General features: G+C 34.6%; 1 protein-coding gene across 11 annotated transcripts in view; it reads right to left on the bottom strand.

The window, feature by feature from the left end:
* The window catches only part of SUPT3H (SPT3 homolog, SAGA and STAGA complex component), a 479,870-nt gene that overhangs the window by 156,003 nt on the left and 296,661 nt on the right, over positions 1-27,206 (bottom strand). For all 11 annotated transcript variants that reach the window (XM_037142588.2, XM_037142591.2, XM_037142592.2 and 8 more), the window contains 2 exons: positions 4,734-4,820; positions 1,493-1,583 (listed from right to left, as the gene is read on the bottom strand). In XM_037142588.2, coding sequence (XP_036998483.2) covers positions 1,493-1,583; positions 4,734-4,820 — 178 coding nt within the window. The remainder of the gene's footprint in view (positions 1-1,492; positions 1,584-4,733; positions 4,821-27,206) is intronic.

The raw sequence follows: 27,206 nt of genomic DNA, 5'->3' as shown, positions 1-27,206 counted from the left end.
CAGTGGCAGGACTGTATCGGGTGCTCTCCATACATGATGTTGAAATCTCATTATAATAACCACATGGAAAGTGGTCAAATTTCTGACTCATAAATGAGAAAACTGACCCTTGATTGAATTTCAAGTCTATTTCCTAAGTCTATATTCTTGGTGCTGTCCATAAAGAAGAGCATTTAAATTCATTGGAAGAACTGCTTTCCAGAAATTAAATTCTATGAGAATTTTAGGAATATCAAATAGGTAACAACGATTAAACATTTGATCAGAATTTTTTTTGGCATGGCTATTTTTTTTGGCACTTGCTGATTTGTTCAGGGTAAATGAAAGTAGTTGTCTTTCAAAGTCTATTAACTCTTCAGGTGGTTTTAAGTAGTTTTCTGGAATTCTTCTTAATCCAGTAGAGTTTGTTTAGCTATTTTTATCTACATTTCTATATATACATATACACACATATATCAGAAATAAATATCACTATGCAGTGACTGTGTCCAATCCACAATATATGAATTACACAATGTACATTCACCCATGAACAATGTGTGGGTGAGGAGTGCTAAACATGATTCAGTCAAAAATGCGCATGTGACCTTTAATTCCCCCCAAATTTAACTTCTCAAATTTTTTTATGATTCTTGTTTATTGTTACATTGGCCTAATATTTCCCCCTTCACCCTCCTCCCCAATCCCCATAGTTAATTAACACATATTTTACATATCATATGTATTGTATACTGTGTTCCTACAATAAAGTAAGCCAGAGAAAGAAAATGTTATTTAGAAAATTCCTAAGAAAACAAATACATTTACAGTATGTATTAAAAAAATCTGCATGTAAGTGGACTCTCAATTCAAATCCATGTAGTTCAAGGGTCAACTGTATTTATTTTGATTCGATAAGTACTGTTTAGTAATTATCTATTTTCAGCTTAGTACTGTTAGATTCTGCAACATTAATGTTTTTTCTAAATATTCCTGAATGGGGAACTGATTTGAAAAATCAGAAAAGGAAACTTTTCTATTCTGTTTCAGGCTTTTTGTTACATTTCAAACAGCACTGACATATACATCAAAATGAGGTGACTTAATATCACAAAACATCAGATACTTTCTATAATGAATTAGCAAAACCCCGTATATACCCATTGCAAAGACGTAATGTAATAGTTCTGGTTTTCTACATCCACAAAAGAAAAATTATGCTTGCTAAAATAATGCTTTGAATCAACACAGTTTTCTTAGTTTCATGATCTTTTGAAGCAAAGCAGGTTATATTATTAAAAGAAAGAATTGAAGTAAATAGCAGATTACTACTAAGTCACATAAGTAGAAAATCATAAGATTTAGCTGCCAGCTAAATAAATATTTGGTTACTTTCTAAACTACATCATTCAACAGAAGCACATATACTCTACTCTGAACAGAACATCTACGCTGACATTCCATAAACGTGAGGTCGGGCACACATGCATGGTCATGGTTTTGTTTAGATTACCTTCAAGAAGGTCATCCTCATCTATCCCTTTGACAATCTTTGATTTGTAGTCTCGGAAAAACATGTATTTGAGCAGTCTTCTAAGTTTTTTCTATTAAAAGCAAAATCATTAGATAAGAAACCTTATACATATCCTGTACATATATTCACTTTACTGAGTAAAGACTACAATAACTAAATTTAATAATGTAGTGTCCAGAATGATCGAAGAAAATAGACCAATTTCAGCATAATACTATTTAATAAAAAATGTACATAGCATATGAAACATAAAAACTGAGACACAAGCATTTTTAAAAGCACTTTTCACTTACAAGTATCCAGATGCTGCATAATCACAATAATTACCTTTCTATTTGTGCCTTATAAAAAGTTTTAAATTCTTCCTGAAGTGTGACATCCTAAGCTACTTTATTTTAAAAAATGATTTATAGACAGAGTAGGCTGATAGCTCTGGAGGCGGGACTGGGAGAGGTGGAAAGATCAAGCAAAAAAGAAAAATAGAGAAAGGACTTACGAACATGGACGGCTGGGTGGTGATGTGGAGGGCAGGGGGATGGAGGTGGAAGAGGGTATGGTGGGATAAACAGTCATGGAAAAAATATAGTAAAAATCACGTAAAATTATTTATAAACAATCTTGACAAGGAGTTAATGACAACTGCTTTAAAAAGGATATATTCTCCTTTTAATTCTTTTTTATTCTGAGAATTCCTTTTTTTATTTAGAAAAGCTGGTTTATGGTTTACATTTCTGGAAAATATTCAGTAATATGAGAAACATTTTTATGAAACTCAAAGCTGATTAATGATAGTTGGGTCTTAATGATGGCTTTCCTTAGGTTTATTAGAATACCATAATATTACTTAACTCTAAAAGTAACTGCTAATACTTTGTAATTTGTCATGTGCTTACACTTAAAATGTATTATTACTGGTCCTTGACCTTTAGGTTTAAGATTCCTAGTAATATCTGAAACTTACTGCATTTTGCAGAACTTTTTTTACAAGCATTTTATTTGATGTTTTCAATAGCCCTGAGATAAAGACAACTATTATTATTTCCTTTATATACATAGAAAAACTGAGTTAAAATTAGTCTTACACCTATAGCTTAGCAAGGTCAGAGGTAGAATACAACCTTTGAACCTCAGTTTCTTTATTTACAAAGTAAGTAAAGCACCTACCTTATAGGACTATTATGAGGAATTAATAAGCTGCCTAGTGTAACATGTAAAACATAGTGGGCGGTCAACAAATACTGCTCTAATATAAATTGAAATTATTAAGAGAAAAAACATGTTTTTTGCTAGCCTTTTCTGTGTGCTAAATTCATTAAGTACTTTAGATCTTATTTTGTCTTATACTACAGCTGGGTAAACTACTTTAAATTATTTGGTACATATTATTGTAAAAATAAAATTATTACTTTGAGTAGAAAGGCGAGAACAATGGCAATTATCATATTACAGCTAGGATCTCAGGTGCTAGAAAGATTCTGGTTCGGAGTCCTCCTGGACAGTGAAGGGCACTGTCAATTACTCTGTGCTCCTGAAGTTTCAATATGACTTTAAACTTTACCTTCCCCCAAGGGCAGGAAAACGTGTCGATGTGGGACATTTTTTTTTTTTTTGTGCTAGCCTCTTTATCTCTGTCAGAGAAAAAGAAAAATTGACAGGCATGTTCTGCTTACTCCATTGTAGTCCAGATGACTTCATAAAGAATCTTGGCTCGAGACCCTCATTTCTGCCAACAGCACTTTTTCAGCTCCTTCCTCACAACACCGCTGCTATGCAGTACCTGTTTCTCCTTAGTCCTCCAAGTTTAACGAAGTCACCAAATCCTTCATGTTTTACTCTTCACTATCTCTCTGAAGTCTTCCTTCTGATCCACTTCCAGAGCCATCACAGGAATCCTAATTTGTCTTGATCACTCAATCAGCCTCCCCGGTTAGTTCTTCTCCATTTGGTCCATTCTCTATGTAACTGCACGAGTCTTACCTCAGGGAGAAATCTCCACTTCAAAAAATCCTACAGCTTCTACAGCTAACCACATAATCTTAAAATTCTGTGAGCCTTAAAATGCTTCTTTCAACTAAATCATATAGGTTTTCTGAACTACAGCTAGCTTCTTAAAGTGAAGACATTTTTTCTTTTCCTTTATAGTTCTTACACTTTCTAAGAGTTAATAAGACAAAAGGTTATCCAAAAAGTCAGATGGGAAGCCTCTGGATGGAAAACAGAGCCACAGGCACACAAAAATGGTGGAGAGGGGTGGGTAAGTGTAATTAAAAAGCCAGGAAAACCCAATGGAGAAATGGAAGCTGGAACATTAGCATCTATGTATTGCTTGCTCACTTGTGATAGTATCTGTCATAACACACTATGATTTTTCAGTTAATTTTTTAAAAGACTTCATTTATGTATTTTTAGAGAGAGGGGAAGGAAGAGAAAAAGAGAGGGAGAGAAACATCAATGTGTGGTCGCCCTTCATGTGTCTCCTTCTGGGGACCTGACCAGCAACCCAGGCATGTGCCCTGGATGGGAATCCAACCAGCGACCTTTGTTTCAGTTAGTTTTTTTACATATAACTTTTAGATAAAAACTTACTAAAACATGTAATATTTATAAAATATTTTCAACTAGCTACTCATGGAAGAGAGGACAAAAATATGTCTAATTTTTGTTACTAAGCTGTTAGTAACAGCTTAGATATTTTAATATCAATGTTCAAAGAATAAGAATAAAAAAGGTATAAACCCCCCCAGACATTATGGTATATACTTATGCTACTGGAATATACACCTTGATTTTCTATTTCCTATAAACTAGGGTCAGAATAAAATTTATATTCCAAGTTAAGAATTACTCTCTGAAAGCCTGTCATACTGTATGAAATTAGATAAAAATAAATATGTCACTCAGTTATACTCTCTTATCAGAACAGTGAATATTTAATGAATATTATGTAGCAATGAACATGCCTGAATAGCTATGTTTGGATAAGTAAGAATTAGTTACCTACATAGTTTTACATATGTGCCCTTGCCTGTGTTAAAATCACTTTTCTTAAATCATTTGGTCATGTAAACTATGAAGATTCAATAGTTCAATAGTTATTCAATATCAGTTCAATAGTTATGGTTCCAATTTGAAAACTATATAAGGATATTTAGTTTTCCTACATACATGTACTTATGCACCAAACATGGCATTTTAATTCAGTAAACAATTTTTATATTACCTTATCTTTGCGCATCAAAAACAGAAGGTCTTCAGCAGATATTACTCTTGCTCCCCGAAGCTGAGAAACTTCAGCAGCTTGCTGTAACTAACAACAAAAAAATTAGGAATTTTTTTTGACAATCTAAATTTGACAGTCATGATGTGAAGAAAGAAACATACTAAGAGTTAATAATTTGGGGGAACAATCCAGCAATCACATTACTCTTCTTAAAAGTAAAATGTTTTATGTTTTAAGGTATAAAAAATGCAATTAAATTAACTTATAAGCCTACCTGTAACTGATACAATAAACAGAAATCCTTGATTTCTTTCATGCAAAAGAAAAATCACGTGCAGCTTCCAGAAATGTATTAATGCACCTGAAAATAATTTTATGAAATTGTACCCTCAATATCCTTGTGAGCAATGGTTTCACTCAGTATCACTAGTTGAATAAGTATATTATTAATCTGAGCTCCCATGCTGGTATGATTTGAAATAGGCCCATTCAGACCTTTAAAAGATCAACAAAAACAGTAGCTGTTTCTAATATCCAAAGGAAAAAAAATAGTTTTAGTTTTGGCAAGTCTTCAGTGGGCAAAGGATTCAGTCCATAAATCATAATGCGGGACTGCATTAATTTCTCTCCACACTAATCACATGCACACAAAAAGTTAACTGTGTCTGGAATGCACAACACAAAACACACTGCATGGCAAGTTAGATTCCCCCTGAAATGTTCATCTGGGCCCTTATATCTACAAAGTCGAGAGTTTTCTGGAATTTAGAAGTCCTAGAAACACAATCTTACTTGAAAATGACCTGGAAAATAAAAGAATGTGAAAAATGATAGTTCTATTTTTTGGCACAGGCAAAACCAGTTTCTTATTTTGATTAGTTGGAAGGAACACAAAATACATCCAGCTGAAAAAAATAAAGATGCTGGAGAAAACACTACAAAAAAGTGCCTGTAACTTCTTTCAAACTTGATCAAACCATGGTGATTGCACCAAACCATTTTTACCCAATATTATAAAAATATTTACATATAAAAGCTGTTCTGAATGTATCATTCTTTGAAAGGAATAAATCTAACACATATTACTGAGAACTAATCTTTAAAAAGTGACACACTGTTATCTTAACAATTACAAGAAATCAAATATTGCATTTGTACTAAAGAAATTCTGCTTGAATGTTTAAGCGATTTTGCTAAGTAAGCTTCAAACCTTGTCTAAATACACAGACTACAAAATAGACTATAAACTCCCTATGTGTCAGCCTTACCACTGAATTTCCTGGATACTGGTGGTTGGTATATAAACATAATTCTACCTAAATATAGAAATTTAAATTTAACTGTGAACCATTCAAAAAGAAATCTTGGGGGAAACGTTTTTCAAAAAGATGATGTATCTACCCAGAAAGAAACTAAAAGTTTTCAGCAGGAAAAATTTAAACATATTTTTCTAAAAACTGGAAGAGTACCAGGGAAATATGTATACACAGTTTTTTCCCCCAAATAAAACATTTCTATCACAGTCTAAAACACTGAGCTGGTCCAAAAAAAATTTTTTTTCTGTAAGATGGCTCTAGTGTCACTTAGTTGTCTTTAACTTTATTCAAAACAATTCTGTTATTGTATTGTGACAGCTGTCATGTCAGTGTGCATTTAAAAAAACTTATCAAAATTTGTGAATTTTTATGTAGCCATTTAAAAATTGAAGATGGGAAAAATAAGCAACATTTTGACATACTATACCTTATTTCAAGAAAGGTAAAAATGCAACTGAAACACGAAAGATGATTTGTACAGTATATGGAGAAGGTGCTGTGACTGATCAAACATGTCAAAAGTGGTTTGTGAAGTTTTGTGCTGGAAATTTCTCACTGGACAATGCTCCACAGTTGGGTAGTCCAGTTGAAGTTGATAGTAATGAAATAGAGACATTAACTGAGAACAATCAACATTATACCACACATGTAGGAGATAGCTGACATACTCAAAATATCTAAATCAATTAAGTTATTGCTGAAAATGAATAATGTGTCTTTTATTTTATAGAAAAAGGGACAGCATTCTCCCAGACAGAAAGGCAGGCAGAGGCTACTTCTCCTTTTCTGAACCCTCCCCCCACAGAACCACAGAGCTGGTAGGAGGGGGTCATATTTGAGACTCTATCAACCTAGTTCATGTGGTTTGCCCCACCTAACATACAGCCCACCAAAGCTGTTAAGAGTGGCTTTTCCATATGAATGGCTGGCCTCAGCCAAGGCTTCACATCTTCCTTAATCCTCTCAAGCAAGCAAACAACCAGCCTCAGAAATTCCCTCACCCCTGTACCTCTGGCTAAGCAGCCCCAGGCCCAGCAGTACCAGCAGCCAGCTTTGGATGACAGTTTGGTTTTGTCTGGGAACTTCCAAGTGCTGCAAAGTAGCAGTCATCTGCAGACTGCTTTGGGCTCACACTGGGTGGCCCCAGGTGAACACAGGTGGTGGCTGACCCTTGCCTGCACCAGCTAGAAAACTTCAGAGCCTGTGCACCCAGTGGACAGCTACAGACCACACCGGAACACTACTATCCTGCCCCTGCACAACTGATCCTCCATGGAGGGCGGAAGTTGATAGTCAGTGGTCACAACCAGTCTTTGCAGCTGATGGGCCTATGTAAATCCCTCTCATTGATCTGCCAGCAGCAATCAAAGCTTGACTACAAGAGGAGAGTACACTCAGCCCACGTGAAGGGTGCACCTCAAGTAGCCAGCTTGGGTGGTAGGGAGGCAGTGCCACTGGACCCTCTAGGACTCCTACTATATTAGGCCACGCTACCGAGACAGGGAGTCATAACAGTTCTACCTAATATTTAACAGAAACAAACACAGGAAGGCTGCCAAAATGAGGAGACAAAGAATATGGCCCAAGTGAAAGAACAGATTAATTAAATTAATCTGTTAATTAATTAATTAAAACTCCACGAAAAGAGCTAAACAAAATGGAGATAAGCAATCTATCAGATGCAGAGTTCAAAATACTGGACATAAGGATGCTTGAAGAATTTAGCACCTACCTCAACAGCATAAAAAAGATCCAGTCAGAAACAAAGGATACACTAGTTAAAATGGAGAATAAGTCCAGGAAGCACAGAGTCCCAAACAAGAAGGATGCAAGGAGGCCCAATTCAAAACACATTATGATTAAAATAAAAAAGGTTAAAGCTAAAGAGAGACTCTGAAAAGCAGCAAGAAAAAAATCTGTTAGTTACCTATAGGGGAGTTTCCATAAGACTGTTAGCTGATTTCTCAAAAAAAAAATCTGAAGGCAAGAAGAGACTGGCAGGAAACATTCAACGTCATGAAAAGCAGAGACCTGCAGCCAAGGTTGTTCTACCGAGCAAAACTATCATATAGAATCAAAGGGTGGATAAAGAGCTTCCCAGACAAAAAAACTAAAGGAGTTCGTATCACCACCAAACCATTGTACAAAATGTTAAAGAAACTTATTTAAGAAAAGAAGACCAAAACTATGAACAATAAAATGGCAATAAACATATCAATCAACAATATAATTAAAAAAACAAACTAAGCAAACAAGAACAGAGATAGAATCATGGGTATGGACAGTGTTCCGATGACTGCCAGATGGGAGGGATGTTTGGGAGAATGGGTGAAGAGGGGAGGGGATTGAGAAGTACAAATAGGTAGCTACAGAATAGCCATGGGGATGTCAAGTACAGTCCAGGAAATGGAATAGCCACAGAACTTATGTGCATGACCCATGGACATAAACAAAGGGGTGGTGACTGATTGAAGGAATGGGCAGTGCTGGGCTGGGGATGCATAAAGAGAAAAAATTGGAACTATAACAGCATAATAAATAAAACAATAAAAAAATAAAATATGTAACTTCAAAATAATTTTCTAAAAGAAAAATTATCTATAATTATCTTCATATAATATTTATTTCCTAACCTAAGCAGAAAAACTATGTGCTCCACTTATAATATCTTAATTGTACTATCAAGAAATTTTTTTCTTTACCTTCTTCAACCAGTAACCTAACATTCTCACCCCCCAACTTCCTTTTGAATAATATCTGAAGGTGCAAGACTACCACTCCCAACAGGTAGTTTATAAACCTTAAATGTTGATATTGTATTTCCTCTCGATGATTTTCAGTTTTACCATCTATAACAAAAATAAATTGGGCTAAATGAAGTCAATAACGCATGCATTTGGCCTTGTCCCACATAAATTCAGCAGAAAAGATTTCTCTAAAGTTCCAAAGGTTTTAAAAGTATGACAAGGTTAATTTGATGAGTTCAAAATCATTAACATCTTGAAAGTACTCCCTTTAAAACCCTCATGCTGTACTTCTTTCCTTTGGTTCATGGCTAACTTTTTGGATCTTTCATTTTGGATAAAAATATTAAATAAATACATCCATACATCCACACAAAGAGGCAGGAGTTGTTGAAAGCTATGTGATGAAGAGGCAAAATCTAGGGGAGGTAGTCACCCTGTTTACAAGGTCAGATTCCTATGTTTCTTTTCCATTTCAAATGGATAACTATGTTTTTATTGACTGGTATAAAAATTAATCATCTTAATAGTAATGGCTACCATTTATTGAGACCTACTTTGTGCCAGGCACTTTGCTATTATGTTATAAATACTTAATTTTAATTTAAAATTTTTTGGTTTAAAACAATGTAACACTGAAGTCAAGTAATACTCTCAATTTTATAATGCTTGAAAGTCATACCTGCCACACTATTTTCCAATCGACAATTCTGCTTCCAGAGGCAACTACTTTCAATCTTTTTCTTCTTCTTCTGTTCTTTACATCCATACTTGGAATATGCTTATAATACTTGTTTTATTTATATTTCAGCTTTTAATACTATCAATAGACTTCTTACTATAGAAGATGAAAATTTAGTATTCTCATATACCTATCTCATATTTAACCATCTTCTTTCTCCCCTTTTGATCTTATTTATAAATTTTAATTGTTAAATCAATATCCAGTTTGCATTATTACGACTGGTAAGTACCCTTACAGCTTGGTCACTATAATAAAATTTCTTTTTACAAATAAAAAGTTAGGTAATAATTTCTTTAGTTTAATTTTTGCTTTATTTTTTGTGAACATTATTTCATTCCAAATTCTCCGAAAGATTTGAAACATAAGACTTCCTTCCAATTTCACTGTTTTTGTTTTTCTCAGAGACACCTCAACTGGAGCTCTCCGGGCTCTCTTTAGCGATTCCATTTGAGTCTTTATTTTTTTAATCTCATTTCTTGTTTTTTCTTAATTAACTTCCTAGTTTTGGTAAATCATATTTTCATGAAGTTTCCTTTTTTACTCTTAAGCATAGGTATAATAGCTGCTTCAAAAATCCCTGTCTGCTAATTTCAACATTTGGGTCATCTTGGAGTAACTTCCATTTTGCCTTTTCTCTTGGGTATGGGTCATATTTGTCTGTTACTTCACATTTTAAGGAACCTGGGGTTTTTATCTGAGATATTGTGAATGACAGAGTAAGGAGTCTGGATTCTGTTATGTTCCTCTAAAGAATGCTGATTATTTTTAAACACAGTTTACTAGACTCTGCTTCCTCCAGTGGTAGGTTGCAGCTAAAAAAAATACCTATGATAGTTTTTTGAGAAAAGATGCATGGGAAATAAAATTTTTTAGGTTTTGTATGTCTGAAAATTCATTTATACTACCCTCTACTCAAGAGATGATCTGGTTGGGTACAGAATTTGAAATTGAACCATTTTTGGCTCCAAATTTTAAAAGCATTGCTCCATTGTCTTACAGCCTAAAATGTTGCTGTTAAAAAGTTATTTTTTTTTTTTTGAGAGGGTGGTGGATTACTAAGCCTTTGTGAAACTTATTTCCCCTCTGAGGAAGTTTTACTATTGTTCTCTTTGAATTTGAAATTCTGAAATTTCATGGTGCTGTTTCCTGCTGAGGATTTTTCTTAATATATCTGACTGATACAGGGTTACTGTAATGTATATATTCTTGTCCTCCACACCTGGGAAATTTTCCTAGATTACTCTTGAAAATTTCTTATGTTTTCTGGGTTCTTTCTAAAATATCTATTAATTTAGTGTTGATGATCATTGTGTCTGGTGTGATTTTTCTCACCACAGGGCTTTTCACTCAGTCTTTCTAGAGAATAAACCTATACTGTTTTGTCAGAATGACAAAGGGGTAGTTGACGACCTATGTGCTTTCAGGAGGGCTCTGGGATGAAACTGCTCCTTCACTTTCTACCAATCCTGCTTCTCTTCTATCCAAGACTTCTTTCTTCTTTCAATCCTGATGTGTTCCAGGTTCCAAGGTTTCATTTCTCCCAGATCTGTTAAACCTTTAGCATTTCTATCCACTTTTAAACTTTCATAATTTTTTGAAATTGCTCATCTGGTATTTTATGCTCTCCCATTTTTGTCTTTGTAGGTTTATGCCATTTAAACTGATTATGTTGGCATTTAGTGAGGACTTAAGGAAGTCTCTGAGGATAAGGACTCGTATCACCCAGGTTTAAACAGAAGCTGATATTCTTTTTATGCTAACATTTATTGAATGTACCATCCTATGCTCCATGCCTTCTATATATTATTATATCATCTAACCCTTACAGCAAATCTATGAGAGATGTCTTGGTACACAACAATGGAACTAAATGATAATGCCTATAATCAAGCCATTTGTCTTTCTCTGGGAGATAATTTCTCATTCAGAATACAGAAAAGTACAATCACTAAATTGAGTCTTAGAGCGCAGAGAATAGTCTAACCCTGAAAACATTTATTTGTCTTTTTCATTGTTGGCAAATAGGCGGTTGCCAAAGAGAAGGTTTGGATCAAAATATCCAAGCCAACTGCTTCATGCAGACACAGCTTAAAGACTGAGAACTAAACATGTGTTTGAAAGGAAACAAATTTGTAACAAAATATAGTTAACGTTTAGAATACTCTAATTTTTCCTATGATAATCTGATTTGATTTCTCCCAAATACAGATATTTGACTTAGGACTTAGTATTTTCCTATCATATGATCTCTTTATTCTTATTGGTAACTGGTCTTCTCCTGTCTTAGACATTTGAAACATAAACAAACATGTAAACTGATAAAAGATTTGCCTAACTTTTTAGAGTTTCATCTTAATTCTTAACACAGTTAAGTCAAGTTTTAAAAATATATATAAGGCATTATCAGTATCTTATAGCTCAAAAATATATACATATAAAGCACTAACCCACAATCAATATAAGCCTGCACAGCTTAAAAATTTCCCATAAATAAGGAACAACTGTATTTATTGTATGAGAACAGCAACTTTGACAAGGAACTAATTCTTTGCTTACTCTTACTTAAATGTAAAATTAAGAGAATAGCAACCATTTGAAAGTTTTAAACTATTCTACATATAAATTATTCATAAGCAACTTTCAAGTCTAAACACACCAAGTTGTGAAAGCAAGCAAAAGAATATTTTGTAAGCCCTGGCTGGTGTAGCTCAGTGGATTGAGCACAGGCCTGCGAACCAGAGGGTCTAGGTTCGATTCCCAGTCAGGGCACATGCCTGGGTTGCAGGCTGGTTCCCTGCAGGGCAGTTCCCAGCAGGGGATGCACGAAAGGCAACTGTACATTGATGTTTCTCTCCCTCTCTCCTTCCCTTCCCCTCTAAAGATAAATAAATAAAATCTTAAAAAAAAAAACCAGAATATTTTGTAAATTTTTAAAAGTTGAAATTAAAGTGATAAATGAGATTATAGTTAAAATATTTTCTATCTTAAATTCTACACCATACTAAATTATATAGTTTAAACACTATACTATTAACCAATAATGCTATTATTAAACTTTATTATTTAGCTATTAAAATTAAAATGCCATTTAATTATTTAAGCTAAAATAACAATTAAAACTGTAGAAGATGGCAGCATATCTTGAATTTGTTCAACATTATACACAGCTACCTTTCTGTTACTCAATAACTGAAGATTAATACATTTTAAAAGTCCAAAGATGTACATTTCAGGTGCATTTCTAAAAATTTGAGAGTGTAAAAACGTTTAATAGACTATAAAATGTACACTTTCCTTATCTACATTCAATAATACCTTTTTTCTTTTTCTTATTTCTTGGCATCTTTGTGCCTCCCTCTATATTCCCTTCTGCTCACATGTATAAAAGGCTTCTACTAAAAGGTAAAACCAGTATTTATTGGGTTGACCAAAAAGTTCCATTTAGTTTTTTTCTGTACAATGGTTGTAGTAGTGCTTAGTTGTTTTTAAGTTCATTTGAAACAATTTTGTTAGATTGTATTGTGACATCTGTCATATCAGTGTACATTTAAAAAACATCAAAATTGGTGAATTTTTGTGCAGCCATTTTAATATTAAAGATGAAAGAAAATAAGCAATGTTTTTAGCATATTATACTCTATTATTTCAAGAAAGGTAAAAAAACCTAAAATGCAAAAAAGATTTGTGCAGTGTTTGGAGAAGGTGCTGTGACAGACTGAACGTGTCAAAAGTGGTTTGCAAAGCTTCTTGGTACTATCAATACTTAGGCCAAATAACTCTTCACTGTGGGGCTGTCTTGTGCATTGCAAGATGTTTAGTAGCAGCCCTGACTCTACCTACTAGAAGCCAATAGCGGGAGTTAGTTGACATATTGACATACTCAAAATATCCAAATCAATAAAGTTATTGGTGAAAATGAAAAATGTGTTTTTTATTTTATGGAAAAAAACCCTAAATGGACTTTTTGGCCAAAGGACTAAACTCTAACACATAAAAGACTCTGTTAACTACCATTCTCTGGAACTCCTGTCTAATTTTTCATGAGGTAATCTCATTTCAATTCATGCTAAAATGTTTAGGAATGAACAGGTCTTGTACTGTCTTCATGGTCAGACAGGATATCAAAAGCACTGAATTACAGCAGACCACATGCAGACCAATGTAATGATTAAAAAGTTATCGAATGGAAAGAATAAAGTATTGCTAAAGAACAATCATGAGGAATGAGAAAAACTGATTTCTAATTTTATCTCTCTTACCACCATCCTTGTTTTGGCAAAAGCAATTTTATAAATGTTTTGTTGAGAAAACACAAGGAGAAAATACCCACGTTAGGATTTTAGAATTGCAGCCTCTGATGCTGGCCTTCAGAACCTGGTCTGTGCACAAGGAGGGCAAGGCTCTGCTACGATGTTCAGTTCAGGTGCATTTTCTTTCATCAATACTGTGTATCCTGAAGAGTGTTCCAGGGCATTTAGATTATTACCTCCACGTTTGGTCTAACTCAGCTGATTATCTCCACATATAGTGCTGTACAAATTGATTTCACAAGTAGTTTAACCAAGACACTTAAAAAAATCGTTACTTCAAGCCCTGGCTGGTGTAGCTCAGTGGATTGAGCGCGGGCCTGCGAACCAAATGCTCAGGGTTCGGTTCTCAGTCAGAGTACATGCCTGGGTTGCAGGCCAGTTCCCGGCAGGGGATGCGTGAAAGGCAACCATACATTGATACTTCTCTCCCTCTCTCCTTCCCTTCCCCTCTAAAGATAAATAAATAAAATATTTTTAAAAATCATTATTTCATTTTCACAAAGAATAAAGGCTATTATTGGACTATTACCACTAATCACTTACTTTATCATAACAAGTTTAGGATGTAAATAATTTATACGGATGTATACACACAATATGTATCTGTGTGAATACATACACTCATACACTTGTGTATATATCATTAGAATCACTTTCTTACAAGTCTGAAGAAAGTAACTCTCATCTAAAGTTAAAGAAAAAAACTACATGAGCTTCTTTTGATAAAGAACTAATAGCTTCTCTGACAATTCTCATGTAGAATCACCTCAATGTGAAATATAATGCATATATTAGTGTGAATACATTTTTGAAGATATAGTTTTGAACAGAACAGCACAGCTGATCTTTCTGGTCCTCAGTTTCTTCAAGTGTGAACTAAAAAGATGTGGCATCAAATGAGCTCCAAAGATCCTTCTGGCTTTTACGTTATGATTCCAGTACTTAACCCCAGTTATAATTGATTTTGGGCTCCATAATTAATCACTTACATCATTGAGAGAAGAAACAGAAAAGTAGAGTCACAAGAAGAAATAGTACAACTTGGTAAGGTGCAGATGGGAGTCAATTTTCAAAGGCAAATCCACTCAGTTATACCACTGAAAACAGCAACCGATCCAATTTAGCATTAATGAGTTATTTTACCATGTTTACCATGGTACACAAATCAGCAGGTGATATAGTTAATTATTCCAGTATCCTACCAAATAGTTCCAATTAAATTTGAAAGCCAAAGACGCTTGCAAAATGGGATTAAAGCAATGCAATTACTAATGCACACAAGAGATCGGTGCCTGTCCATTTCCAATTTGCCCAATGCTTTCATCATATGATGAACAGAGATAATTTGTATATACTTCCCCCTCAGTTGTCAGAGAAAGTTGCCCTTATTCAAATTTTGTATCCAAATCAATGTTGTATATAGTATCTGTCAAATTAGATGTAGTGTATGTAAAGTCAAATGAAAAGTCAGGTTTCTGAGGCTCAAATGTCAGTCCCATATTGCACTCAAGAATTCAAAAGGTTACCAAAAAGCAGTTCAAAAGATGATAAAGTAGAACCCTTTCTACACTCACAGGTCACCGTGCAGATCAAACGAGAAAGTGTGGTGCAGGCAGTCAGGGAAGTCTAAAACACTATACGAGCATACAGTATCGTTTAGGGATGACTTGTTCTTGGTTAGGAATAAGGTGAAATGGCAATCAGTACAAGAAAAGAAAAAAGAGTCTTGATACTTTGGTAAACAGAGAAAATGTTTTAGATTTGTTACTAACACCAAAACCAGGATATTCTTGAGATTCACTCACATCAGGATAAAATGGCACAGCCATCCAACCACAGCAACAGTCTCATTCTGAGCAAGCAGACAGCGTGAAGACAGAACCCTGTATCCTTCGAACTTGGGAGGGGCCCCACAGCCTCTCTGGGGTCTCCTCTAACTCCAGCACTGACCTCGTATCACCTACTTTTCATTGTGCTTCTTGGGACTTTGTGTAACTTCGGCTAGCTTACCATTTATCACCCTGTTTTGTAAAGACATCTCCACAGTAAGCCTTCCCTTCCAGAATGCAAACTCTCCATTATGTGTGTTACAATGAAGTAAAATGGTAGTTAAGCCATCTGGCAAAAGCCATGTAAGACAAGAAGCTGTGTGACTGGTTTATGGAAATAGGCACAGGACTAGAGGAAGAAGGCTGAGGACTACTGGATCCTAGTAGAGGCTCTGTGTGAAGGTAGCCAATAACTAAATGTAACTGAGACTGTACTAACTAAAACAAATAAAGAAATATAGGAATTATAACAGTTACCATGCAGGGATATTAAAAAAAACAACTGATGAAGAAAAAAATAAACATAGAAAAGGTAATGCCCAAAATATAGTATCTGCCCAAGAAATACTGGTGTTTTATTTCTTTGTGTGGATTCTCAGGGCAGTGATATTACTAAAGGAGAGACCACAAAAGGGCAAATATTCAAACTTTAGCCTTGTAGATGAGGGCAACATGAAATAAGCAAGCATGGAGGCTAAAGATTTACTATTTTTAATTGAACACTGGACCCTGGTTTGTTCAGTATATATTTATTGAACACCGAGTAGAGGCCAATCACTGGCTCAGACCAGAAATTATGCCAATCAGAAGCAAGGCAAAGCAAGCAAGCAAGCAAACAAGAGGAAAAAAATCAAAACATAATTCCTAATCTCACAGACTTTATAGACTTGTGTTTATTTTTTAGTTAGGATGTGCAATAAATGACAATAGATGTTATGATTATTATAAAGATTTTATTTTAAACAAGTTGAACATGTTTATGCTAAAAATTAAAATGGGACAAGTACTTAAGTACTTATAAGTACGTAACTTATAAACTATGTTGAAGAATATATTAAGCTAACACCTCTGCAAATGTTCCACAAGGAAGCCACAGACTACATTAAAGTTACCATTCTGAACAGAGTCTCAAAGACGTTGCTATCTAAAATGTTTAAAGAAAGTATGCTGGCTCACCTGGTGACAGAATGGTTACATTTAGCCATGATAAATTTACAGCAAAAAGGCAAATCAAATTGTGCCTCCTGGTCTCTAGTCAGGATTTGGAAAAAGCCCTCAAGTTTTAGAAGTTATCTGGTTGGATCTCAGCTGATATATGGCATCTGGGGCATCACTGGGGATGACCCATGTGGGGTCGTTGATATTTACTTCAATATATGTTTACCAGTCAGGGGCTGGGAAGGAAAAAACATAGCATAGTTAAATTAGGTAATTGAAGAAGAGTTTCACCATAACTATTTACAAAGATCTGAGGAGGGTTCAGGGAAACTGCAAGGATAACGTGGTACCCTCCCTGCTCTCACAGCAATAAGCGTAGAGCAGCAACTTTCAACGGCGTGCCACAACAATTTTGAAAACACATACCACCTGACTATTTAGTCAGGGGCACGGACCTCTTTCCCCTTAGACTGTCAAATGAAAAGTGAGAACAGCCAACACAACAATAGCCATCCAATGTGAATGCTCTGTCTTACACCATAAATATACAGATAATATAATAGAGCTGCTTCTTACTGATCACATTGCATAATAAGGTTGTGTCTGATTGGTTAATTATTGGTACCAGAAATCCTTCTTATATTATGCAAGTACAGGCACCTGACTTTTTAGAAAGTCACTTGTAGCAAGAACGGTAGATAACTACAATTGTATTTTTGTAAATTAATCAAAATTATACCTATTTTTGTCAGATCAGCAAAAATTACATTTTTTGGTGTGCCAGAGCTTTAGTAATTGGTTTCCATTTGCCATACATGTGTCACCTAACGGGGACACAACCATCCTCAGCCTTACATTCATCCCACCTGCAGCAGAGCTGGCCAAATCAACCAGAAGTCAAAGGGCAAGAGAGACCGGAAAAGATGAGCCTCCCAGGCCACAGAACAAGAGGAAAGGTGAGAAGTGAACCTGGAGGTGTAAATGCTGGATATCCATTACCACAGGATTCGTCCACCTTATCAAGGACCACCTTGCCAGGGCCACTTTCCCCCTCAACACTCACAGCAGAGTGTTCATCCCTTTTAAAAAATATTTTTGTTCAGATAATTTAAAATAGAAATGGGTAGAAGGTGTCCTTCTCCAAGTAAACAACGTGATCCAATGATGGAAATTTTAATTCTAGACGTCAAGACTTAATTTAAGAAAGGGTAACACCAATAATAAGAGTAATAAGAACATAAACTAGCATTTATTGAATATAGTACAAGATGTCTGAAATAGTTTACATATTTAAAAACTCTTGGTTCTTCTAATCTTTGCAATACTCCTACAGATTAAATTGTATTAGTATTTTACAGATTGTTAGGAGATAAGAAGACAGCAGTTCCAAGCACTTACATGAGTCAGGTGAGACCTGACGAGGCTGTCAGACTGCACCTCCCGCGTCCACGTGTCCCAGGACCAGTGGACAGCTCGCTTTCCCATTTTCCTTGTGTAAACTAGTATTTTATAGTTTCCCCATATAAACTATAATTTAAATTTGTAAAGTTCAGTAGCCTGACAAGTAAACATTTAGCACTTTACAGGACTTAAACAGAATTAACAGTTTAATGCAGTTTTATGTAGTTCTAACAGTCTGATAAATTTCTGTTTATATCCTTATGTAAATGAGTTTTGTTCTTTGGAGTAGGGGAGGAATTTTTCATATGGTCCATAACAGATCCACTCTTAGACACAGCAATTATTTTAAAAGTCTTAACATCCTATTAAGACTCCAATTAAACTCAAAGTTATCAGCTGACATTTCAGATCTGATAGAGGCTGTGTGAACTTGTGCTAAGTAATTAATGTGTCTTACCTTCAATCCCTTTTTAATAGAGACATGATGGCACTTTTATTTCAGGGCTGTGTAAGGACCATATTAAATTGTATATACAAAGTGTCTGGCACAGTTTCTGAATCAGATTCTCAGGAAAAATTCATTCCTGTTGTACCCTTACCATTTTCTGTCCAAAAGGACGTAGACAGGAGTTAACGTGGAAGGCATCAGCGCGGAGCCTGCTGCGCCCTGCTCGCTGCCTCTCCACAGGTGAGGGTGGAAGTGGGAATGGGAATTCTCGCCGGCTAGCTAGATTCAGGTGTCATATATTTACAGATTCTGGTGTTTCCCTGCCCCCATAAATATCTATGTCATGTATTTATTTAAGTAATTTATTTAGCTACGTATTTCCACAGGCATAGCTATGAATTAGAACTGAAAAACTACCAAAAGTGATTTACTTTCGTGGCACTGCCAAGTTAAATAAATGTAAATAATTACTATAGACTCACAAGAATCCACAGGTACAGAATTTACCTAGCATTATTCATTTCTCCAAACCACTTAAACTTAGCATATAGCTTAAGTAATTAACTGAGACAAGAGATAAAAAATAAAAAGGGATAAATTGGAGAATTAATCCAGCTTTAACATCACAAAATACAACTTTGGGGAGAGAAAAAAAAGGTAAGATGTTATTAAAAAAATTCAAGAAAGTTTCCCAGAACTGAAGACCACAAGATTCAAAATTGAACCTACTAACTGCTAACACAATGGATGAGAAAGGGCACAACGAGTCACAGTCACTTGTTTATTCACAAATATTTACTGAGAGCCAGGCACAATTCTCAATGACAGGGATATGACACCAAACAAAATAAGGAAAGTCTCTGTTGCTATGGAGCTTAAACTTTAATGGTCAGGAGACAAAGAGTAAACAAATTAGTGTGTCATAATTATCCCTATGCCAAAATAAAAAGAGTCAGCAGGACGAGGTGTGCTGGTGGGTTATTGTATATACAGGGTGATCAGGGAAGTACTTGCTATTATCACTTGGGCAGGAACCAGAAGTAAAGGGGGAAGCATTGGGTATCCAGGAGAAAGTGGAAGAGGAAGCACAAAGGCTTGGAGCAAGACTGCACCTGAGGAAGGCGGAGGAAAAGAAAGGAGGCTTGCCTGCTATAGGAAAGAGAATGGTTAATAGTAAGATCAGAAAAACAGCCAAGGTGGAGTACGTGTCATGTAAAACATCCTAGATGTAGTGTTGTAAAATTTCAGAAATCTGAGGACATACAGTAGATACCAAAAACTGACAGAAATAGTGAAAAAAATGTTATCTCAGTAATAACTTTTAACACCAGAAAGTAACTGCAAAATAACTTCAAAATCCTGAGGTAAAGTAGCTTCTAACCTAAAAGTTTTAACGCATAGGTGAAATTGTCAAAAATCTGCGAAGGTAGAATAGAGTAATTTAAGACATGAAAATTATACAAAACTTCACCTCCCACGGACTCTTTCCGAGAAGGCTAAATGGACAATGTATTTCAGCAAAAAAAAGGAATAAACCAAAAAAGAAGAAGACTTTTTGTTGGTTTACTCCCTTGTAGAAAGTAATGTAGGACACAGGGATCCCATAGAGAATGAAGGAAGTCCCCCGAATGTAAAGGTGGACCTACCCAGGATGCTAGATGTGTAGAAAGCCTAAAGAGGAGCGAGTGGCCAGAGGAATCTGGGAGAGGTATCCCCCCCAAAAGTGACATTGTGGGAAATGCCCTTTTAATTTCTATTGAGAGAAGATGGGTACTTGTGAGAGCTGGGTATGAATTACTGGTAGATGCGTAAAAAATTGTTGCAAGGAAAACGAAATAAAAATTACAAGTAAGAAAGTGCAAATATGGTATACCAAACAACTCAGTCATAAATTCTGGTGATCTCAGAGTCAAAACTATGTAAATAATGACTTAAAAAACTAACTAAAAATTATGATATAACTGTATTAGGAGGCTGGAGTAGGGGTGGCTTCAGCGAAAGAAGGGTGATAAATGGAGGGAGAAAAGAAAGAATAAAGAAATAAAGAGGAAAGAAGAGATGGCATATGAAAGTTGATGACCAGAATGAGAAATGGACAAGAATTGAAGATAAAGGAAAGAACATTTTATTTCAGTGGGAAAACAGAATTGTTTACTCAATGGTTTGACAGTTAACTATCTAAAGAGAAAAATGTAAGATTTAACCTTATACTATGTGTCAAAATAAATTCCAGATGAATTCAAAACTTAAAATGTAAAAGACAAAATGATAAATATCCACAAAAGAAGATACAGGGAACTCTCTGTACAATTCCAGGGTGGCGAAGACATTTTTATACATGGCTAAGAGCCCAAAGAGAAAATGCAGACGTTGTGGTAGCTAGTCTCCAAAGAGTCTCCCAAGAAACAGCACCTTCCTGTATTCATGCCCTTAGGCAGTTCTCTCCCACACTGAATACGGGCAGGCCTTGACAGGTTCTAACCAACAGAATGTGGAGGAGGTGAAGTTCTAAGATAATAAAAGAAGTTCTAGACAATAAAAACCTGCTGTAGCTTCTACTCTTGTGCTTTTGGGAATTTGGTGCCATCAAGCAAGACTCCGCTGGCCAGACCATATTGAGAGACCAAATGGAAAGGAGAGGCCCAGCCTTCCTAAGAATCCAGGTCACGATTCTAGATGGCTGAGCTCCAGGTGTCATCTGACTACATCCATGTCACTGAACCACAAGAAGATAAAATGGCTTTTGATTTTAATCCCACTATAACCTAGGACACGGTGCATATAATTCTAAGTATTGGAGAGATGTCCTTATTAAAAGTTATAAGTTCAAAAAAGGAATATAAACACTAATATGATTCCATAAAATCTTAAAATGTTTTCATGACATATTTGAAAAAACAATGCAATGCAAATTTAAGTGGTGTAACATCTATAAAAAACTAATGTGTTTATGAATTCCAAAGAAAGCAATACAATAAAAATGGACAAAGAAGAGAAGCAGATGATTCAAAGAGGAGCAAATCCAAATGTTAACCAACATAAAGATCTTCAAAGTTACCAGTAGACGGATCACAAGTTAAAGAATGAGATGTTTCTTCATAGCCGATATTTGGGCAAAAATTAAAAGGAACTACAACTTCTATTGCTATTAGGAAGATGAGAAAAATATTTGATAAAACATATTAAGATTAATCAAATAAACATGCTTTTTAAAATAGAATGCTTATTGATAGAGGGAAGGTAAATAAATTATGGTGCACTTACATCACAGTATATTCTGCAGCCATTAAAAAACACTGAAAAAGAGTCTCAGTAGTTGACTTAAAGGAATTTCTCTCAAATGCTTTTTATCAAGGTTCAGAGAAGTATGTGTAACATAACCCTTTTTATAAGACAAGATGAGAAAAACACTATATATGTTGATGTTTCTATACATGTATACATATATGTATATATAAATATTAAAACAGAAAAACATGGAAGGATAACTAAAATGATTAATATTTATAAGTATGTGTATATACAGAGACATAAAGTGAGAATACTTATTTCATTCCATATATCCAAATAAATTACAACTGTGCATTTTAGAATATAATAATATAGCTTAAGTTAACACATGTGAATATTTATTTGTTCTTAAGAACTTTCTAATGACAAAAGCATTAGTAATGAAGGGGGAGAATCGGTAAAATGTATTGTATGTATGACGAAAACTTCTGGCATAAAGAATGCACCTAATTAAATGGTATACACTGAAAAAGTATTTCTGAAGTAGTACATAAAATTTTACTGTCCTAAATACAAAGAGTTGATGGAAATTGACAAGAGAAATATTCAAACCCTTAAGAAAAAAGGGCAAATAATATGAATAAAAAATTCACATAAGAATATAAGTGGCCTGCCCTGGCTGCTGTGGCTCAGTGGACTGAACATCGGACTGAACCAAAGGGTTGCTGGTTTGATTCCCAGTCAGGGCAAAGGCCAGGTCCCCGAATGAAGGTGCTCAAGAGGCAACCACACACTGATGTTTCTCTTCCTCTTTTTCTCCCTTCCTTCCCCTCTCTAAAAATAAATAAATAAAATCTTAAAACATTATAAGTGGCTAATGTGATCATAAGTACAAATTTTAAAAACTGTAAATTATCATTTTACACCTCTTAAATTAACAGAATTTAAAATGCAACTAATACTCTTGGCAAGGTGGAATTTAAAGTAGTAATTCACTACTAGAGAGATACAAAACTTAGGGGGAGATTTCAAATTATGTACTAAAGAAGTTAATGCCTTCTGACCCCTTAATTCTATTTCTAGGCACCTATCTTAGAGAATAATCAGATATTAATAATAATTTATGAACATGGATGCTATTTTGTACATTATTTAAAACAGTAAAATACTGGAAGGCATTAAACTTCCATTGACTGAGAGATGACTCATTCACAATGGAATTTTCATTGCCATTAAGGAACATGTTTTCAAGGCTATTCCATATCAAGCCTTTTAATGACAAAATGTTATATTTAAACAGCTGAATACAAATTGAATGTACAGTAATGAGAAAAACATTACAGTAAAATTTTATTTACAGAAAAAAACAATAAGAAAATACATAACACTGAGTAGTTTTATCTAGATGGTAAAATCATAGGTGATTTTCATTTTATTTTCTATAGCTTTTTAAAATCTCTACAATTAACTTTTATCACTTACAAACTAATATAGTTACTGTTTTAAAGCCATCTCTTCAAATTTAAAAAATAAGTGACTGTTTAATAGGAAAACATTTCATCACTGAGGAAATTCACCCTAGAGCTCATATTTGTGAATTTTGTGAAATTGTACATAAAATGTCGTGTGGAGGAAAGGAAAACCACAGTAATTTCATTAGATTCTCAGAGATATCCATGACCAACCACTAAGATAAAATTTAAAATATACACATATACATATTTTCATTAAAAAAATGCAAGTTATTTTACAAAAACCACTCAAGTTTTACTTATGATGTGAACAGTCCAAAATCTGTCTTCCTGGGCTTGACAGGGAAACTGTTAGTTGTCTTACTCAGAAAGGTTCTCTAATTATTCAAGTCACCCTTCCTCCAGTCTAAGTACTTCCTTCTTTGTACAGGTTTTACTAGCTTTGAACACATGACAAGCTGTAAAACCAAATGAAAGAGCTGTAAGTATAATGCTCACCAATACCTCATACATAGATGGGTATGGGAACTGTCAGTGAAAATAAAATGCCCAGTGATTAGAGTAGCTATTTATATTATGAGACTGCATTTTGTTTTTACATCATTTTTCATAGTAATTAGAATTGAATATTTCACCAGAATAAAAAGGTCAAAATTTAGTAATTCCTACCTCATTACTTAAAGAAAAATCACTGAATAAAATTTGTTGGGAAAGTGCCTGAGTTTACTTTTGGCTTTAAAATATACAGAAATGGCTATCACATTCTACACAAATATAAAAGAATCCCCTGGTTGTTATTTTGTCTGAGGCATCAGGATTTTTTTTATTATAAATCTGTAATTACTTTATATGATGCAAAGAGAAAATTATTTCTCAAGACGAACAAGATAAGTAAATATGCATGTAAGATATACAAATACAATCGGAAGAGAAAGCATGATTTTTGAAAGGTTTAAACATTTCTCATGGTACAAAAACCAAAACTTAATTTGATAAGGACTAAATTGTCAACTAGTTAAATTCCACTTCACTGTGTATATATATGTTATGTCACTGATTTTTTTTCTTTTTAGGTGATTGAATAGTTATAAAAAAACAAACCTTAGTATATTTTCAAAGTAGCATCTAATTTAGATTTAACCATCAGATATTTCCAGGAAAAATTATGTTTCTGTTCTTTAAGGTATATTTTTAATTAACATTTATTTCCCAAGAACATTAATTTGAAGGGGCTATTTCACTTCCCTTAGTACAGAAAGGATCTCATTTAAACTTTAAAATGGCCTGGGAAAAATAAACAAGTCTGCTGAACATAATTTCCCCTTCATTCCTTCTGAAAAGTTATGAAATAAAATCTATTATTTAATTACATTGGATCAAGAAACAGGAAGAAAGAAATGCAGTTAAGTCACAATACCACTAAAAGGACAAATTACTACACTTCCTCTCAGAAGAAGTGTTTTAATATGTGGATGGGCATCATCTAAACATTTCCAATCTCCTTTTCTAAAGGTGTGAAAGGCTTGAAACAAAAATCAACATTACGATACCAAAGGTCAAAACTGAGGGCAGAAATAAAAAAAACTACTTGCTAAGATACTTTATGGGTATTTCTGTAATATTAAAAAACTGAGTTTCTGCTCCAAAATGTTTTCATCAGTTTTTTAAAAAAGGATAACACCAAAACTCTGATATGCATAGCTAAGAAATTTTATTAGACAAATAGGATTTATCTTTCCTGTGCTTGAATAAAATTTATGAGATGTTCCAAATTTAGTACAATGATTACGGCAATAAAAATAAAGGCTTTCAGCATTTTTGACCTGCAGTAGGATCTTGGGTGGGTAAGATTCCATCAGGGCACTAAGAGGATGGACAGTGATGAGTGGATCAGGCATAGTCGCTGACTTCATATGGTCTGCATAAGAGGTCTGTAAACTTTTTGTGTAAAGGGCTAAATAGTACATATTTTCAGTTGGAGGCTATACACCCTCTGTAGCATCTACTCAGCTCTGTCACTGTAGCATGAAAGTAGCTATAAACAATATATAAGTGAATGAGCATGGCTACGTTCCAGTAAAACTCCACAGTAATAGGCAAAGGACCAAATTTGGCCCTTGGGCCTGCTTGTTGGCCCCTGGCCTACAGTATCATGGGGAAAATATGACTAACTGTGTCAGGAAAAAATGCTATGCTATAAAGTAAAACAAAACAAGAAGCAGCCTCAAAATTCAACATAAATTTAAGAGTTTAAATATGCAATCCATATATATGCAGATAAAAGTATGTGGAAAATACATTATTAGTTATATTTGCTACTCAAGTTTTGAAATGACTTTATCAACTTTTATTCAAACAGCATTCAGAACTTTGACAGTTACTTGTAAAGTATATACTTGCAAAGTCCTATTTCCTCCAAATACTTTTATCCTTATGAACACAGATTAGAAGCTCCTATAAAAATTCTTGAATAGAAATTTATACCTTTGAGTAAACCCACTAATACTGTATTTTTACTGTGTTCACATGTGCTCTCAAATAATGAACTAGATGACAGTGAATGCCAACAATCCTGCTGAATGACAGAGAAGCCCCACAACTTTAAGATGTATGAATAATATACTTATAGTGATAAGGAAATCCAGAATTCACAGTAAGCTACAAACTTTGAGTTTGTTATATTTACATTAACTATTCTCCCTCTCCTCTCCTGAGATTTTTCCCTACTTTATATGTGTGCTCAAAAAATTGAGCATAAATTTCTTCATGTGCAATTTAGTCTTTCCATTTCAAAAGAGGGATAGTATTGATTTTAGCAAAAAAAATCTCAACAGAGAACAGGTAGTTATTTTGATTCTTGTCCTACATTAGTAAGGCTAAAGCAAGCTTTGGCTTTCAATTTGTCTTTATTCATTCATTTATTCAATAAGTATTCCCTGAGTGCCTACTATATGAGGGGGAGCACCCCCTCAAAAAACCCCTGGAATTATCTTGGGGAGGGCAGGCTCCTAGCAGTACAGGCTTCCCCTGCTAGGTGAGTGTCCTAGGAACCCATCTGCATTACTGTACCAGCTGGCATTGTTGTGAGAAGCTGCAATCTGCTTCAGTGAATTTTTTTTTGGAGACTCAGTGCATTTGCCTATTTCATGATGAATGATTTATAAGTGCCCACCCACACAGCACTAAGTATTGAGCAGTTTTTGACCAAAAATGGCATGAACCCCCATGCCTACCTTCCCTATTCACCTGATCTCACCTTGAGTGACATTTTTGTTTCCTTGGATGGAAAAAGTCCTCAAAGGGAGACCTTTTGCCAATGTGGAAGAGGTGAAAAAACAACAGCAGAAGTATTAAAAATTATCAAAATTGGTAAGTTCAAAAAATGTTTTGAGCAGTGGAAAAAATGTCTCAATATGTGCATTAAATGCAGTTTGCTGAAAATTACTAAAGTTTAAATACACAATTTTTTATAAATAAATTCTTGGCTTTTTTGAGTGCCCCCTCCTATACTATGCACTGTGCTAGGAGCTAGGTTATCATAGTAAAAAAAAAAAAATCAAAGCCATGGTCTCTGTCTTCAAGGAGCATCCTTTATACTAGAGAATAAATCAATAAATAAAATTTACAAGTCAAAATAAATGACAGAAGGAAAAACTGGGGATGCAGAAGATGGCATCCAGGTAGGTGGAAGCTGAGCCCATGTGCTTGTGCCTCTGCACGAATTATCAGCTTATCTTTCGACAAGACCTGAACAATAAACAGAATTTTAGCTGATATGAATTTCTGAAGCCAAGAAGTACAGACAGTGCTTTGCACCAT

This window comes from Artibeus jamaicensis, unplaced genomic scaffold (assembly GCF_021234435.1).
Source record: "Artibeus jamaicensis isolate MK-2021 breed Jamaican fruit bat unplaced genomic scaffold, CSHL_Jam_final contig_484, whole genome shotgun sequence".
Taxonomy (NCBI): Eukaryota; Metazoa; Chordata; class Mammalia; order Chiroptera; family Phyllostomidae; genus Artibeus; species Artibeus jamaicensis.
This window is presented reverse-complemented; position numbering and strand designations above follow the sequence as displayed.